The 13,742-nt window shown below is 41.2% G+C and overlaps 1 protein-coding gene across 1 annotated transcript; it reads right to left on the minus strand.

The window, feature by feature from the left end:
• Nucleotides 1–75: 75 nt before the first annotated feature.
• Nucleotides 76–13,684, minus strand: LOC131472207 (E3 ubiquitin-protein ligase RNF38-like). The gene is made up of 12 exons (XM_058649117.1): nucleotides 12,323–13,684; nucleotides 7,731–7,783; nucleotides 7,424–7,605; nucleotides 5,117–5,567; nucleotides 4,102–4,242; nucleotides 3,784–3,969; nucleotides 2,781–2,942; nucleotides 2,574–2,677; nucleotides 2,209–2,290; nucleotides 2,017–2,138; nucleotides 1,606–1,705; nucleotides 76–1,063 (listed from the first exon to the last, which is right to left on the minus strand). Exons 1-12 carry the CDS (start codon nucleotides 12,621–12,623, stop codon nucleotides 1,001–1,003), a joined length of 1,947 nt encoding a protein of 648 aa, XP_058505100.1. The 5' UTR covers nucleotides 12,624–13,684; the 3' UTR covers nucleotides 76–1,000.
• Nucleotides 13,685–13,742: the final 58 nt, after the last annotated feature.

Genomic DNA, 13,742 nt, shown 5'->3' on the forward strand with positions numbered 1-13,742 from the left:
TAACACAGAAATCCAGACACATTTGATTTATTTTTCACTGCAAAACATAAGATACAAAATGCTAAGTTTAAAAAGTTAATATTAAGCCTTTTATTTGGTATACAGATATTCATAGATTTATACAGTGTATATATGTATAATATGTAACACATGTGCCATTGCAAAGTCACAAACAAACTTATTGTTTCTAATAAAATAAGGAAAAAAGAAAACTGCATAATATAATGTGCTTAATTTCAAAAGTGGTGCCGTAAAGCGCTTGTAATCAAAGATAACCAAAGCCGGAATGATGAGGTAACAGCTGGGCAGGAAACAATCACCTATAACTGATAATAATAACAATAATAATAATAATAATAATAATAATAATTTTGCTGAAACAAACCAAACAAATAGGTAAATGAGTGGCAGCATGGACCCTTAGTGTCAAACTAAAGAAAAGGATCAAGGTCTATAACACACACACACACACACACACACACACACACACACACACACACACACACACAGTGCATAAACATAGTAAACTCAGGACGACAAAAAAAACCTCAGATGTTGTTAGTGTTGTGTGATACACAACAGGAACTCAGGCATGCTCCAGGACACCTATTAATCTGCCAAACACACACACGCACACACATCACAGCCAGCACCATGAGTCTGACCATACGATACTGAACATTTCAGGTGCATGTATGCACACAAACATACACTCTCTCTCTCTGTCTCAATCTCTCTCTCACACACACACACATCACTGCAGTAAGGTGGGTCAATTGCGAGGACCCCGTGTTTGTAAATTTAAAGGAAAGATGACAGACGGTAAAAGAGCTGTGCAAAGTGAGAAAATCAAAGAGAGTAAACAGACGAGTGTGCTGTACAAAGAGAAAGAAATGGTGTGTGTGTGTATACAACAAGCACCCATGTGTGTCATGAGAATCGGAGCAGGCAGTACTGAATGTGTCAGACAGACAGCGGAGAGTCTGGCACCTTCATGTGGTCACTCTGAGTCTCGTTGAACCTCTGAGGCATCGGCCCGACAAATGGGGCACGTTCTGTTAGCCTGAAGAGACGCAGAGGGAAGAAGTTAGGGTTCAGAGTCGGGATGGACTTTCAGTCATGACGTGAATCACAAAATACCCAGTCTCAAAACTTTACACTTGAACAGTCACTAAACATGAAAATTCACCAGGAGGCTTTGGGCAAAGCCTGATCCCTCTAAAATCACAAGACTATGTTACAATCACCACAGTAACTTGGCAGTAAAAGGCCACTTTTATCATTTTCAGAGGGAGATCACATGTTGACAGATTGTTCCGATGATCCTTTACTGGGGTTTAGTGTGGTTTTCAGACTCTTTTAAACTGAATTATGGAACATTCAGACACAAGCCTGATGTTCATTTCTGTTACTGAACAGGATTTTTTAAGAAGCGAAATTCTCACTTCACTTCTAAATAGGTGCAAGTGTCAATTCATTCAAGTGAACATGGTTCTTAAAAACTGTGGCACTGCCTGGACACTTAACCCCCCCAAAAAATAGAGACTTACACTTTGACTTGAAAAGTTCAGCCCCAGGAGGAGAAACAGTGCAGTGTGTACTTACCCTCAGCCATTTGTCAACACACTTCCCGTGGAACTCGTGGCTGCAAGGCAGGACTCGCAGCAGCTGGCGGGACTCAAAATCACTCATACATACCACACATCTGCAACACAACAGGTATGATCATACAACTTACAAGAACACTGCCAATCTGCTGTTTCACATATTCTCCATGTGACACACAGAGCCATTGATAGATGATGTCTGTTGGTCCCTTACAAATGTGTACATGTTTAAATGGATTATAGTGTACTGTATAGAATAGTCTTATGACTTTTTAAATGTGTGCCAGAAATTAGGACATTTAGCTCATTATGTTCACTGTTGTCTCCGTCTCAGGTAACGGAAAATATCATTAATAACAGATTAATCCTCTCAGCAAGTTATGGCCTGGCGACTGTAAAAGGCACTCACAATGTTTGCTCAGACTGATGGTTATTTGGATTGAACCGATAGGAGGGAAGCTGTTCAATGTCTCCCTTGGTCAGTCCTCGGAGTTTGGCCTCTCCCAGACGCTCTGCGAGGTTCAGGAGGGCCTGAGGGAGGAAAACCAAGTATCAGCAACAACAGAAAAACAAAAAATATTTTTAAAATATGAAGACAAACCTCATAGTTTTCCACCTCTCCATCGTCTACATCCAGCTCTAGGCTGATCGCAGGACCTGTGGGCTGGACTGGCAGCATTGAACTAAAGGAGATTTAACAAAGAATAGGTCAAGTTAATTTGACCATAAAATCAAATTATGCTGCATTATGCTATGATCTGACACTGCCTAAGACATATTTTGTATGTTCAAGGCTCAGGACCTTGAACATACTAATGTAATAATGTTAACTTCTCTAGGCATGAATAATACATTTACCAATAAAAGCAACACTCTTGAGAACACAGGACTAATATAAATGACAGAAAATAAGCCTTTTCTTGTAATCTCTCTTTTCTTGGTAAGCTACTGTACGGAGTTACTTACAGGAAGTAAGGCAGGAGGCTGGGGTGGTAAGGCGAAGGTGGCAGTGGCTGTTGTGAGCGATACCGTCGCCCAGGGAGACGTCGAGGAATGAAGTTTGGATAGGACTAGGACGAGATTAAAAATATATACATAGATCATTTACACAATTTCCATTTTACAGGCTGAAAACAATAAAACGAAAACTATCAAATTATTCTTCTTGCTCACCACTCCAAAGAACTCCTGTGGTAAGGGGTCATGGGAGAGGAAGTGAAGCTGTGCAGAGTGTGGGGTAAGGGCTGGGTGGGTAGCAGGTGGATAGTGGATCCCAGCACCCAAAGATAGATGCTCCCCTAGCAGCTCCACATCATTTTCTATCCTCTGTAATGGCTGAGAAAAACAGAGGAAAAGATTATTTTCATGCACAGCAACAGCAACAGCAACAAGGAGGAATCAAAACTGACACTTGGTGAGAGGCTCGACACATACAGCTCTAATATTTCTACCTGGACTGTGTGAGAAAACCACAACATCCCAAGAAACAGATTGAGGAGAACACGCAAACTCCTAAAAGCCCTGTGCTATGACACAACACCCTGTCATTCAAGATAGAAAATATGTGATAAAAATTCAATGGTATAAACCGTCATGTTGAATTTCATGTCATCATCAAATATCAAAGCCATAGAAAAAAAACACAATTGCTTCAATTTGAGGCAAAAAGCTGCAGTACCAAGTTCAACAACAATAACCTTAAACTTTACAAAGCATGCAGGAAATTGTGGAGTGCTTAATATTAAATCATTACCAAACAATAATCCTCATGGACAATTATGCCAATACCCAAAGATATTTCTTCTTTAATTGCATTACCAACTTGCACCTAGTTAACATATGTTGATTTACTCACTTTAATATAACAGACACTCACAGGTTCACAGGTGCATGGCTTCATATATAACAAAACAGTATCTTTAACCACTAAAGGAGATGAGAGGAAATTGCGACACCCCTAATAAATTAAAAATGAATTACCCATTATAAAGAAGCTTTACTGGTACACAACCACCCTTTCAATTAACACAAGTGGAACACAGAAAGAAGCGGACTGCCATGAAGAAAAACAAAATCGCAGGTTAAGATGTCATTATCTCAGCCTATAAACAGATGTTTTTCAGACAAATTTGCTATCAAAACATCATTACACTATACTGTACACATGGCTTCTCACCGATCGTGCCTGCTGTGTGGGATAGGGTCCAAACTGTCCAGGCTGTGGCAAATGAGGTGGGTGGTGCGAAAGATGTGTTGGGTGGGGGAGGTGAGGAGGGGGGAGCAGGAAGGCTGGGTCACTGGACAGCAATGATGGGAAGGGGTAGGGCATTGGTAAGTGTTGAACCGAACATGTTTGAAGGACCTAACAGAAAGGGAAAAAGGATAAAGTTATTTTAGGATGTAATCCAAAATGTAATTTTTTAAACACCAAATAAAGAAAACTCATCAATAAAACTAAATGTGGTAACAAAATATTTAACAGAAAAACACTCACAGGAGGAGGGACGCTGCAGACGGGATAGTGCTGTCCACTAAAAACCACAGAGCACGCTGGGATCTGCTGAGGGGCAGAGCGAGGCGGCAAGCCAGGTGGCGCCCCCGCAGGAGACATAGGATATGATACAGGAACGGAACCCTGAATGTGGAGATCAGAGGAAATATCCCATACTTTACACATAATGCAGACTGATTTAATTAAGGCCATTAATTAACAAGGCTTTTATGATACACACCACAGGGCTAACCAGAGACTTTCAAGACAGAGTGAACAGAATCATTCATCACTTGGAAGAAACAAGTGCAGAAACCAGATGTGTTAACAGGAACTTTGACCTATACGGCGATGAGGAATTGCAAGAAAATGATGTAGATGATGTCTGTTAAATTCAAACCATTGTCAAATGAGTCAACAGTTCCACAAAGCTGTCTGTGTTTCCCGGTATAGCAGTGTTTTTTGTGTCTATGGTGACACAGAGTGGAGTATTTTACATCATGGCTGATGGGAGGGAAGACAAAGCAGAACAGCTGACTAGTTAAACGAGACGGCAACAAACTTTAGGTTAGCGAGTTATCCCTGGTTCTCCGGAAAATAACTGAGGTAGTGAAATAAACAGTGCAACGAACGTTGAAAGGGAAATGTTTCAATATGGACCTAAAGCCATCCTTTCAGAAAGCTTTGCAGGATCACAATGGGGTGGGAGGTAACACTATACACATCATCACAAGCTCACAATGTTAGTTATAGACATAACAATTCATTTTGGCGACAGGAGTTACACAATGGAGCTTTAATTCACCCATAAAGAACTAAGTTTTATAAACCATATCTAAAGTTTGTTTTTGTGAGTGTATGTTAAGGAGACACAAATGCACAAGAAATGATGACCATAAGAATACTGCAAGTAATCAAGAGCAGGTTATGTTTTCTCATTTTAGGGGCTTTACTGGAACAATGTTTGTACTTTCGTAACTGGGTGTACTGATTTCTTCCCCAAACAAACTGCACTCACCTGTTCATGGATGTCTAGCACCACACTGTTTTGTTGCTGGGACGGGTGAGGGTGTGGGTGTGGATGGGCTGCAGGGTGCAGCAGCCTGGGAGACAGATTTGGTGATTGGTGGAGGGGCCTGGGGGAAGGGTTTGCAGGGTGGTATCCTGAGCGCTCGTCAGGCACTGGCCCTCGGGGTGGCTGCTGGCTGTAAGGTGGGAAGCCCTGAGGAGGAGCTGGATGACGGTAGTTTTCATCCTGGTGGGCTGAGGATGGACCATGGTGGGAATGCAGGTGGTGGTGGTGATGATGATGGTGGGCATTGGGGTGATGGTGGGCGTTGGGGTGATGGTGGTGGTGGTGGTGGTGGTTGTTGTTGTTGCTGTTGTAGTGATGGTGGTTGTTGTGAGGGTGGTGGTGGTGGTGGCGAGTCAGACGATCTCTCCGGCCTCGCTGTCGTCTCACTGGAGGGCTGAGGTGAAGGAAACAAGAAAAGACTAAATAAGAGGGAGAAGAAGCTGTGCTGCAGTCAATTTTTTACATGTGATCAAAAAAGAAAAGATTGTGCGATGTCAAACTGTGTGAAGACATGACAAGTGTTTTTAAAAGCCAATTCCATGAAATCCATCAACAGCCCTAATGAACACCATCATTACAGCATCAATGTGAATTTTACACATTTTTATCAAAAGCAATTTGGGTTGTTTTGACTCTTTGATAATTTAAGATCTATTCTGGAAATCTGATGATTATTTCTTTGCTTGCCCTTTGAAATGGCAAAAAAATAAAAAAATAAATAAAAAAAACTTTCAGCATGGCATGAGTTGGAAAATATTGTAATATAATTTCTCCCTGATTTAAGTGAGACAAGATATAGTTTTTTCTCAAATACCCGTCGTGTTTAGAATGCATGTCAGAATGTCAAAAAGAAAAAGCGATTTTTAGGATATAAATAAGTAGGGATGCACCGATATGACTATTTCCACCGATACCGATATCCGATATTAATATTGCTGCTATGGCCGATAACCGATATTTACCGATATCGATATATGTTTTTTAAAAAAAGTTTCTGAGATGATAAAAGTTTGTACAGAATGAAAATCATGCAAGCTGAATTTTTGAATGTCTTTCTTTATTTTCAAAACATGTTTTACCTCCAAATAACAAGGTCACATAAGACACAAGTAACCAACTACAAGTAAAGGTTTTTAGAAACCTTTACCACTTGTAGCAAGTGTGTAACTAAATTAAAGTACAGTTTAACTCCCTCAACTCACTAAACTCCTGTGAGAAAGTTTGGATCATAAATTACAAACATGAACATAAATAAAAATAATACCCTGCCAAAGTTACTGTAACCGAGATAAGGGCGTCTATACTGGGTACGTAAATAAAGTCAACAACCCTTCCTCCCGGCAACAACAACCGCGCCACTTCCCTTCACAATAAAACTACACAACAGATATGAGAAACAATACCTGACAAGCTCTACTAAGAGCTGCCATAATTAAAAAAAATCATGTTAAAATACTTTATCAAACGTGCCAGTATTCATGGCAACCAGATATTTATTCAATTGCAAAACATCGGAAAAGTAGCACCGACTTGGCAGGTTGTTGCGGGGTTCAATATGCGCTATCAACCGTCGGAACCCTCGGCTGGTCGTCAAGAGCAATCATTTCCATTACCTTGATCGTTATTGCCCTGGCCACTGTCTTCCTTTGGTCGAGTCCCAGCTGCGCTGCTTTCTTTTTGTCTGCTGCCTAATGTTACTAGCGTTAGCTTCCTGCCGTTGTTTGTGTACTTCTGGGTGGCGGTTTTTCAAATGACATGATCAAATTTGTGGTATTGAATGACTTGACGCGGAACCCTCCTCGACTTTGCAAGTGTTGCATAATGCTTTTCGCGTATCTTCTATTGACACCCTGAAAAATCGCCCACACCGCTGACATTCTCTCTCCTCCACACACACACACACACACACACCTTGTGCTGCGCTTGCGTCACTGACGCTGTCCCCTTCCCGACACACATACACAAACAGCAATTAGACGGGTATAAACATCGGTTGTTAAAATCGGCGCAGTTTTACTCATTGCACCGATGCCGATATGTTAAAAAATGACGAACATCGGCCGATACCAATATTAATGCCGATATATCGTGCATCCCTATAAATAAGTGATTGTGTCATTTGTGATGGGAATTTCCATCATTTGAGTAACATAATTGTCTATTTTTGACATTTAATAAACTAGACAATAACCACACTAATTCTGAAGATAATGCCATGGGTGTATTTCTGCCACATGTACGCACACTCACCTGCGACGGTTTCGAACAGGTGTGTGGCATCTCTCTGGCATGTAGTGGGGGTGTGGTCTGCGACTGGGAGGTAGCTCCCATGGGCGTATGGGAGAGGATGGAGTGGAGGGAGGTGCCGAGCTCAGATCTAACATGGACTGCTGGGAAAGACGCTGCCTCTTGGGGCTTGGGCTGTCTTCCATCTGCATTAAGGGAAAAAGAGGTCAGACAAAAGGTAAAATGAATTAGAGACAACAATGATATACAAATCCTATTCAAACCAGGAGCAAAGGGCAGGAAACCAGCAGCGCTCATATTTCATACTCACTTTGTCCCCATCGTCATTGCACACACTGTCTGGATGAAAATGTAGCACTCCTCCTACAGGCCACAGAAGAAAAAAAAAACAATCAGATAAGAGAACTGACAAAAACATCAATGTCACATGAGGCATGGACAAAGGTTTTCAGCTGATGTGCTTTGGGTGCACAGACCTGCCATCACAATATTCAACATAAAAAAGTGCACCTGAGATGACAGAGAGTGGTCCCCTGTTGTAACCAAGAGACTGTCTTTGAAACAGGTTTTTAAATTTCCTGCTTGAAACGGGCAGATGAGGGAGGAAGCCATCGCTGGAAGATGTCACACTGGACTCATCTTCTCTGGCTCTTTCAGACAAATCATTCCCTCTGATCTACCATGAAAAGCCTGCCCTGCACACTCACAGGAACAGATGCACACACATCACACATTTTGGAGCATCTAGTCGGTAGTTGAAACACTCATAAATCTAGATTATAGCTTTTGTCTCTAGACATAAACTCATCATCAGAATTGTGCTTTTATTTAATACTGTACTAGAGCAATCATTCCCAGAGACTAAGTCTTCTTTTTTCCAATCATTACCTTAAGATTTGTATGGATATCTATTCAATAACATGGGAATAAAATTGAAGGTGTGATACATTTGTTAAACATATACATCTTAGAAAGTACTGGTTTAACAATCAAATTAAATGATTAGAGAAATGAAAGTAAAAATAGTCATAAATGGATACTGTGCACAAACTTGTGGATCACGAATTTGTCATCTTTAAAAAGTGGGTCCCCATAAAAAAAGTTTTACCAACACTGATATAGAAGGTCAACAGTTGATACATTCCTTTAAAAGAGAGATAATCTGCAGATGTTGATAATCATTGTCCTTCATCATGCAGAAATGGTGGGAGATACCAGGTTTCAGTTTCTCATAAATGAAAATGTGCTTTTCTGTCCTTTTTTCCCCAATAATTGAAAATCAAATGCATATTTATTTAACTTTTATCACATTTCATAAGCTCAATTAATGGAAAAAACAACTATCTGCAAAGGACAATAATAATTAGACTTAGTCCCAGTACTAAGTGAAGCATTAATATAGTATAGAAGCTCACCATTTGAAAAAAGTCTGGATTCATGTCTGTGTTGGGAAACATCTGCAACAACTGCTCAGTATTGTGTCTTTTTGATTCCTTTTGATAAGAGCAAGTGATTACAAAAATCCCTCACCAAAGCTGAGGAGACTATCAAAAAACAATATTTTCTGATATAAATAAATATATAAAACATAAAATACAGAAAAAAGAAAATAATCACATCACTGAATAAAGCGATAATGCCATGAGCATAATCTCAGAAAAACACAATGCTCTCCAAGCTGTTTATCTAAGACTCTACATGAGCAATCTGGATGCAGCATGTGCACCCAGACATTTCAGCAGCTTAAGAAGAATGTCCTTGAACACAGCTGACAAGAGTTTCCTTTAAGTAGCCCTCCGAAAAACCTTTAATCGCCAAAAAGAGAAAAGAAAGTCTCCTCCCCGATGTCCTTATATTCCCACAAATGCCTCCCTCACAAAATCAGGCCCTTCAGGCTCCTCAGACAAAAAAAAAAAAATACTAATAAATAAAAATCTGAAAACCACTTCCACCTCTTTCTTGTCTTTCCGACACCACTCCAGAGCCATGTGAAGTTCGCGATAGTGACAGCTCAAAGACACCCCGCTAGTGGCTGAGGAGAACAGAGGGATGGTTGGTTGACTGACTCGCCAACAGGAGGGCCAACATGCTGGGTTATATCTTTATTCATGAACCATCTTTTTTTTTTCTTCTTTAAACCTCACAGGGTCCTTGGAGTCAGCCACCCATGTGTTTTGTGAAGCACTAGGTCTGTTAATGCTGATCTAGCCGGGGACATAGGAGATGGGATGGTGAGCCAGACTGGACAGGTTCTGCTGGCGAGCACATGACCTTGCTTCCTCCAAGCATGGTTACAGGGGAGGGGTGACATAATTTCTTTGAGGACTGACATCCACTTTGGAATGATAAAAAAAAAAAAAAAAATCGGGAGTATCAGCTGTCACCATGAAGAAGATTAATCTTGTTCATTATCTGAGATGCAGAGACTTCATCTATTATTTTGAGGAACCGAGGCAAAAATAAACAACCTACTGTATTTTACCAAACATAACCTGGAGAGATCTCATGACAGTGTTAATGAAGATCTCTAAAACTAGCTGCTATCAAATTACAAGGCTGGTATGCTGTGGGATGCAACACTCACATTTTGAAACTGGGGGAGTGAATGAGGAGGATTAAAAAGAAAGGTTGAAAAAAAAAAAATCAGGGACACAAACAAATAAGCGCACACAGTGAGAAAATTGACACATAAAAAAGGAAAACAGAACCCAGCCATCTACAAAGAGACATGTGCAACTGCTAAGAGAAAAAAGGCAGCTCACACAGCAGGGACATTCACACAAACCACTGTGTAGTCTTTGAATTCAGGAAGCATGCGTTTCTGCGCGTGTCCCCTCTGTGTGGGTTATTTTCAGTGTTTGGCAACACTGTTACTATTACAGCGGCCCATTAAAAGACTGCTTTAATTCATTGACTACACTTGTGCAGGGATCCAATCTGGTATGACAGAAGGTTTCTCCAGACACTTTCCAATAGTCAACAATAGAAACCTGCTGTCAATCTGGTGTCAATGAGATCAATAAAAAGAGGCTTTGGTGAAGTGCAATTTTAATTGGGTATGTGGGTATGAAAAGCCAGTTGAGTCGTATGCAATACAAATACATTTGAATTTGACAAAGACAAGGAACAAATCAACTCCACTGGTCATTTCTCAATTTCTTTGTGTTGGGACATTGCTACATAAGTACGACATAAATCTGCACCACCAATGAGAGACCAGTTTGACAAGTTTGGACAGAGCTTTGCATCAGCTAAAATTTGAGTGGAATGGCTTTAACATTTATGATGAACCACTATGAAGGCTGTATTATGCATCACAGCAGTGAGGTGTTGTACAATCTCCAAAATGCTGTTTTAATGAGACTCTTAACTGGAGAGCTGTCCTGAACAGGGGTGGAAATCAAAGGGTATCTCACCTCATAAGGGGAAACTGACATGGGTTTTATATTATATTTATATGTGTAAGCACTTTCTGTGTTTCCTATGTAAAACAACGTTTCAGGCATACCACGCACAGTTATATAAATGAGGTCCCTGGACTGTCCAATGAGAACATGTTGCAGTGTTAAACCCCTATTGAAATAATTACCTCTGCCTAGGAGGGTTGTCCTTCTGAGAGCGGCATAACTCAAAAGGTAAAGTGTGGATTTTGATTACATTTTCTGGCCCAACAAGATAATTACATTTTGATGGTGATGCAGACAGATCCAGATTCAGGATTATAAAAAAAAAAAAACAATGGTTAACCTGATGAGATAAGAGATTTGGGCAGTTGTGTAAATAACTGCAAAAAAGACATTTGTTTTTCCTCGACAATTACTCGATTAATTGATTATTGATCGATTACTGAATTAATCAACTCTTTTGGTAACCGATTAATCGGTTTGCGTAATTGTTTTATATAATTAAAACAAGTTTCTCAGCTTCATAAATTGTATTTTGGTTCATGGACAAAGAAAGACATTTGAGAACATTGTAATTCAAGCTTGATAAGACAACTTTCATACCAAGCTATATTATCAAGCTGTCAATAAGTTTAACTCATACACCATTTATATGTAATGCTCAGGCATGTCTTGAATAAATCTGGTGTAATAAAGCTTTTTCACAGTGGATATTATTCGATGAAATAGTTGCGCAAACAGGTTTTACCAGAAACATTAATGAGGATTCCTCTCCAGTTTAAAGAAAGTCATGGTTGTGCTATTGTTCAAGTGTAAGGGTAGGTCACACTCAATAGTAGAAACCTCCACTATAGAAGCTTTTTTTTCCTGAAAATTTGATATTTTAAAATGGCATACATATTTTCTGAATGTTTTTCAGTGATGAAGTGATGGAGAAATAATTGCATAGTGTGGTCATAGTATTGGAAAAACAGCACATCTGATGGTGGTCTAAGACTTTTATACAGTACTGTATACCATAACTTGGTTGAAATGGAAATCAAGACCCAGATCGACATACACAATTTAGAAAGCCCTACTGCTATCAGATTTGATTTTCAAATCTATTTAGCTAAAGCTGAAAAAAACTCACTTAAAAATATTTTACCAATCACCCATCTTTGCTCTCCAAGTGCTTTCTCTACAGTTTGCACTGCAAATATAAGACCAGCCAGACAGTGACATACAAAACAGGGCGTTGAGGAACCTGGTGCGTCCTTCTATTTACCTAAGTAAATGCAACTCAAACTCTAAAGCCAAGCCTATACTACTTCCCCTGACATGACATTTGCTTGGCTTTTCAAGCATCACCTGGCAGTGAAAGCAAGTCTGTTTCAATTAAATGTCTCAGAACCTGTTCTGTTGCCAGTGGTCTGCATGAATCCCTCGGGGGGTGTGTGCGTGCGTGTGAGGATGCATCTGGCCGGGCTTCAGGCCCTGTTTACGGAAGGCTGCTTACCGGCCCCGGGGTGTCTGTGAGCTCCGAGCGAAGAGTGGCGCTGAGCCCCTGCGGACATGTAGCTCCCCTGTGTGTGCTGCTGCTGCTGCTGCTGCTGCTGGCTCTCGGAGTAGCTACGGCCACCGTGGTGGGGAGCCCAGCCAGAGTTGCTCTGCTGCGGGTAGCTCACCCCTCCTCCGCTGGCGCTCATCAAGCTGCCGGTACCGACATTGCTACCACCGCCACTGTTCCCTACACCGCCGTTCATGCCGAAATGATAGAAGCCAGACCGAGACCGCGACCGAGTCCTCGGGGGGTCCATGACAGGCGAGGAGGAGCAGGGGACTGTAGTGGATGGACGTGATGAAGGTAGTGCAAGAGAGACGGACGTCCAGAAACGGACAGGAGCCTCCCTTCCTCTTCAAACCGCCTCTGCGCGTCTCTCGGTCTACCTGATTAACTCTGACGACGACCGGCAACTGCTAGTATTTTCTGAAGCATTTAAAGCTGTTGTTTAAACATAATGAGGTGAGGTACCTGGAAGCACTGTCCTCAACAGCTTAACGAAAATATCCGCTTATTAATCAATTTCACCACTTATATACGCGCACAAGCATTAACATTTGCCCCCAAAAAAGAGGATACAGTTTATGATTCTATAATGAAAACGCAGTTTTGTTATCAGTAGTTTTTATCGACACTAGAACAAACCTGAGCAAGTCTCAGCTTCTCTATTGTCCGTTCACAGAGGAACGCTGTCAGGTTTTCCACAGTAAAACAAAGTGTTTTAAAGGCACTGGTCTCAAACTGGCTGGGTTCTAAACGGATACGTCAATTGTGGAAGTAAAAACATTAACAAGCGACTGTAACTGAAGTTAATATCCACCGCTAAATGCTAGACGGGTTTAATACTTAAATCCCAAACACAGGCAAGATGGCTAGCTGTCGAGCGTTAGCAAACTAAAAGAAAACCAGCCGCCCTGGTATCCTGCAGTGAAGCAACCTTATCGGCACGGGTGCGTTGATTAAATTGCAGCTAAATTCAAACGGACTACCCGCTGTACAGTGAAGTTACACCCCTCTGCATCGGCGAACTATACCTGCTCGTTCATTAGCATAATGTCGATTTTCCAGCTAGCCCGAGGCTAAAGGGAAGCGGGGTCTAGAGGGGAAAACAAGTCCAACTGCCGACATTACAAGCTAGCAAACGTTGTGCTGTTTTCAAGTTAGGCCGGCGGTTTCCCGGAGCTACCGCCGGATTAGTTCATATTATGCGAGTGCGCAGACAGCTACCTTATCCGTCAAATAAAGGTGGACAGAATTAGTCCAGTTTAAAGCCCCTCTCGCTTTCGCTGTGTTTTCTCTGGTCAGCAGGGAGTGTAGTGGAGATCAATCAATGGGAGTTTCACATCTCTGCCGAGGCAAAGCCAATCGATCTCAA

The sequence above is a fragment of the Solea solea genome, chromosome 14 (assembly GCF_958295425.1).
Source record: "Solea solea chromosome 14, fSolSol10.1, whole genome shotgun sequence".
In the NCBI taxonomy this organism is placed as follows: domain Eukaryota; kingdom Metazoa; phylum Chordata; class Actinopteri; order Pleuronectiformes; family Soleidae; genus Solea; species Solea solea.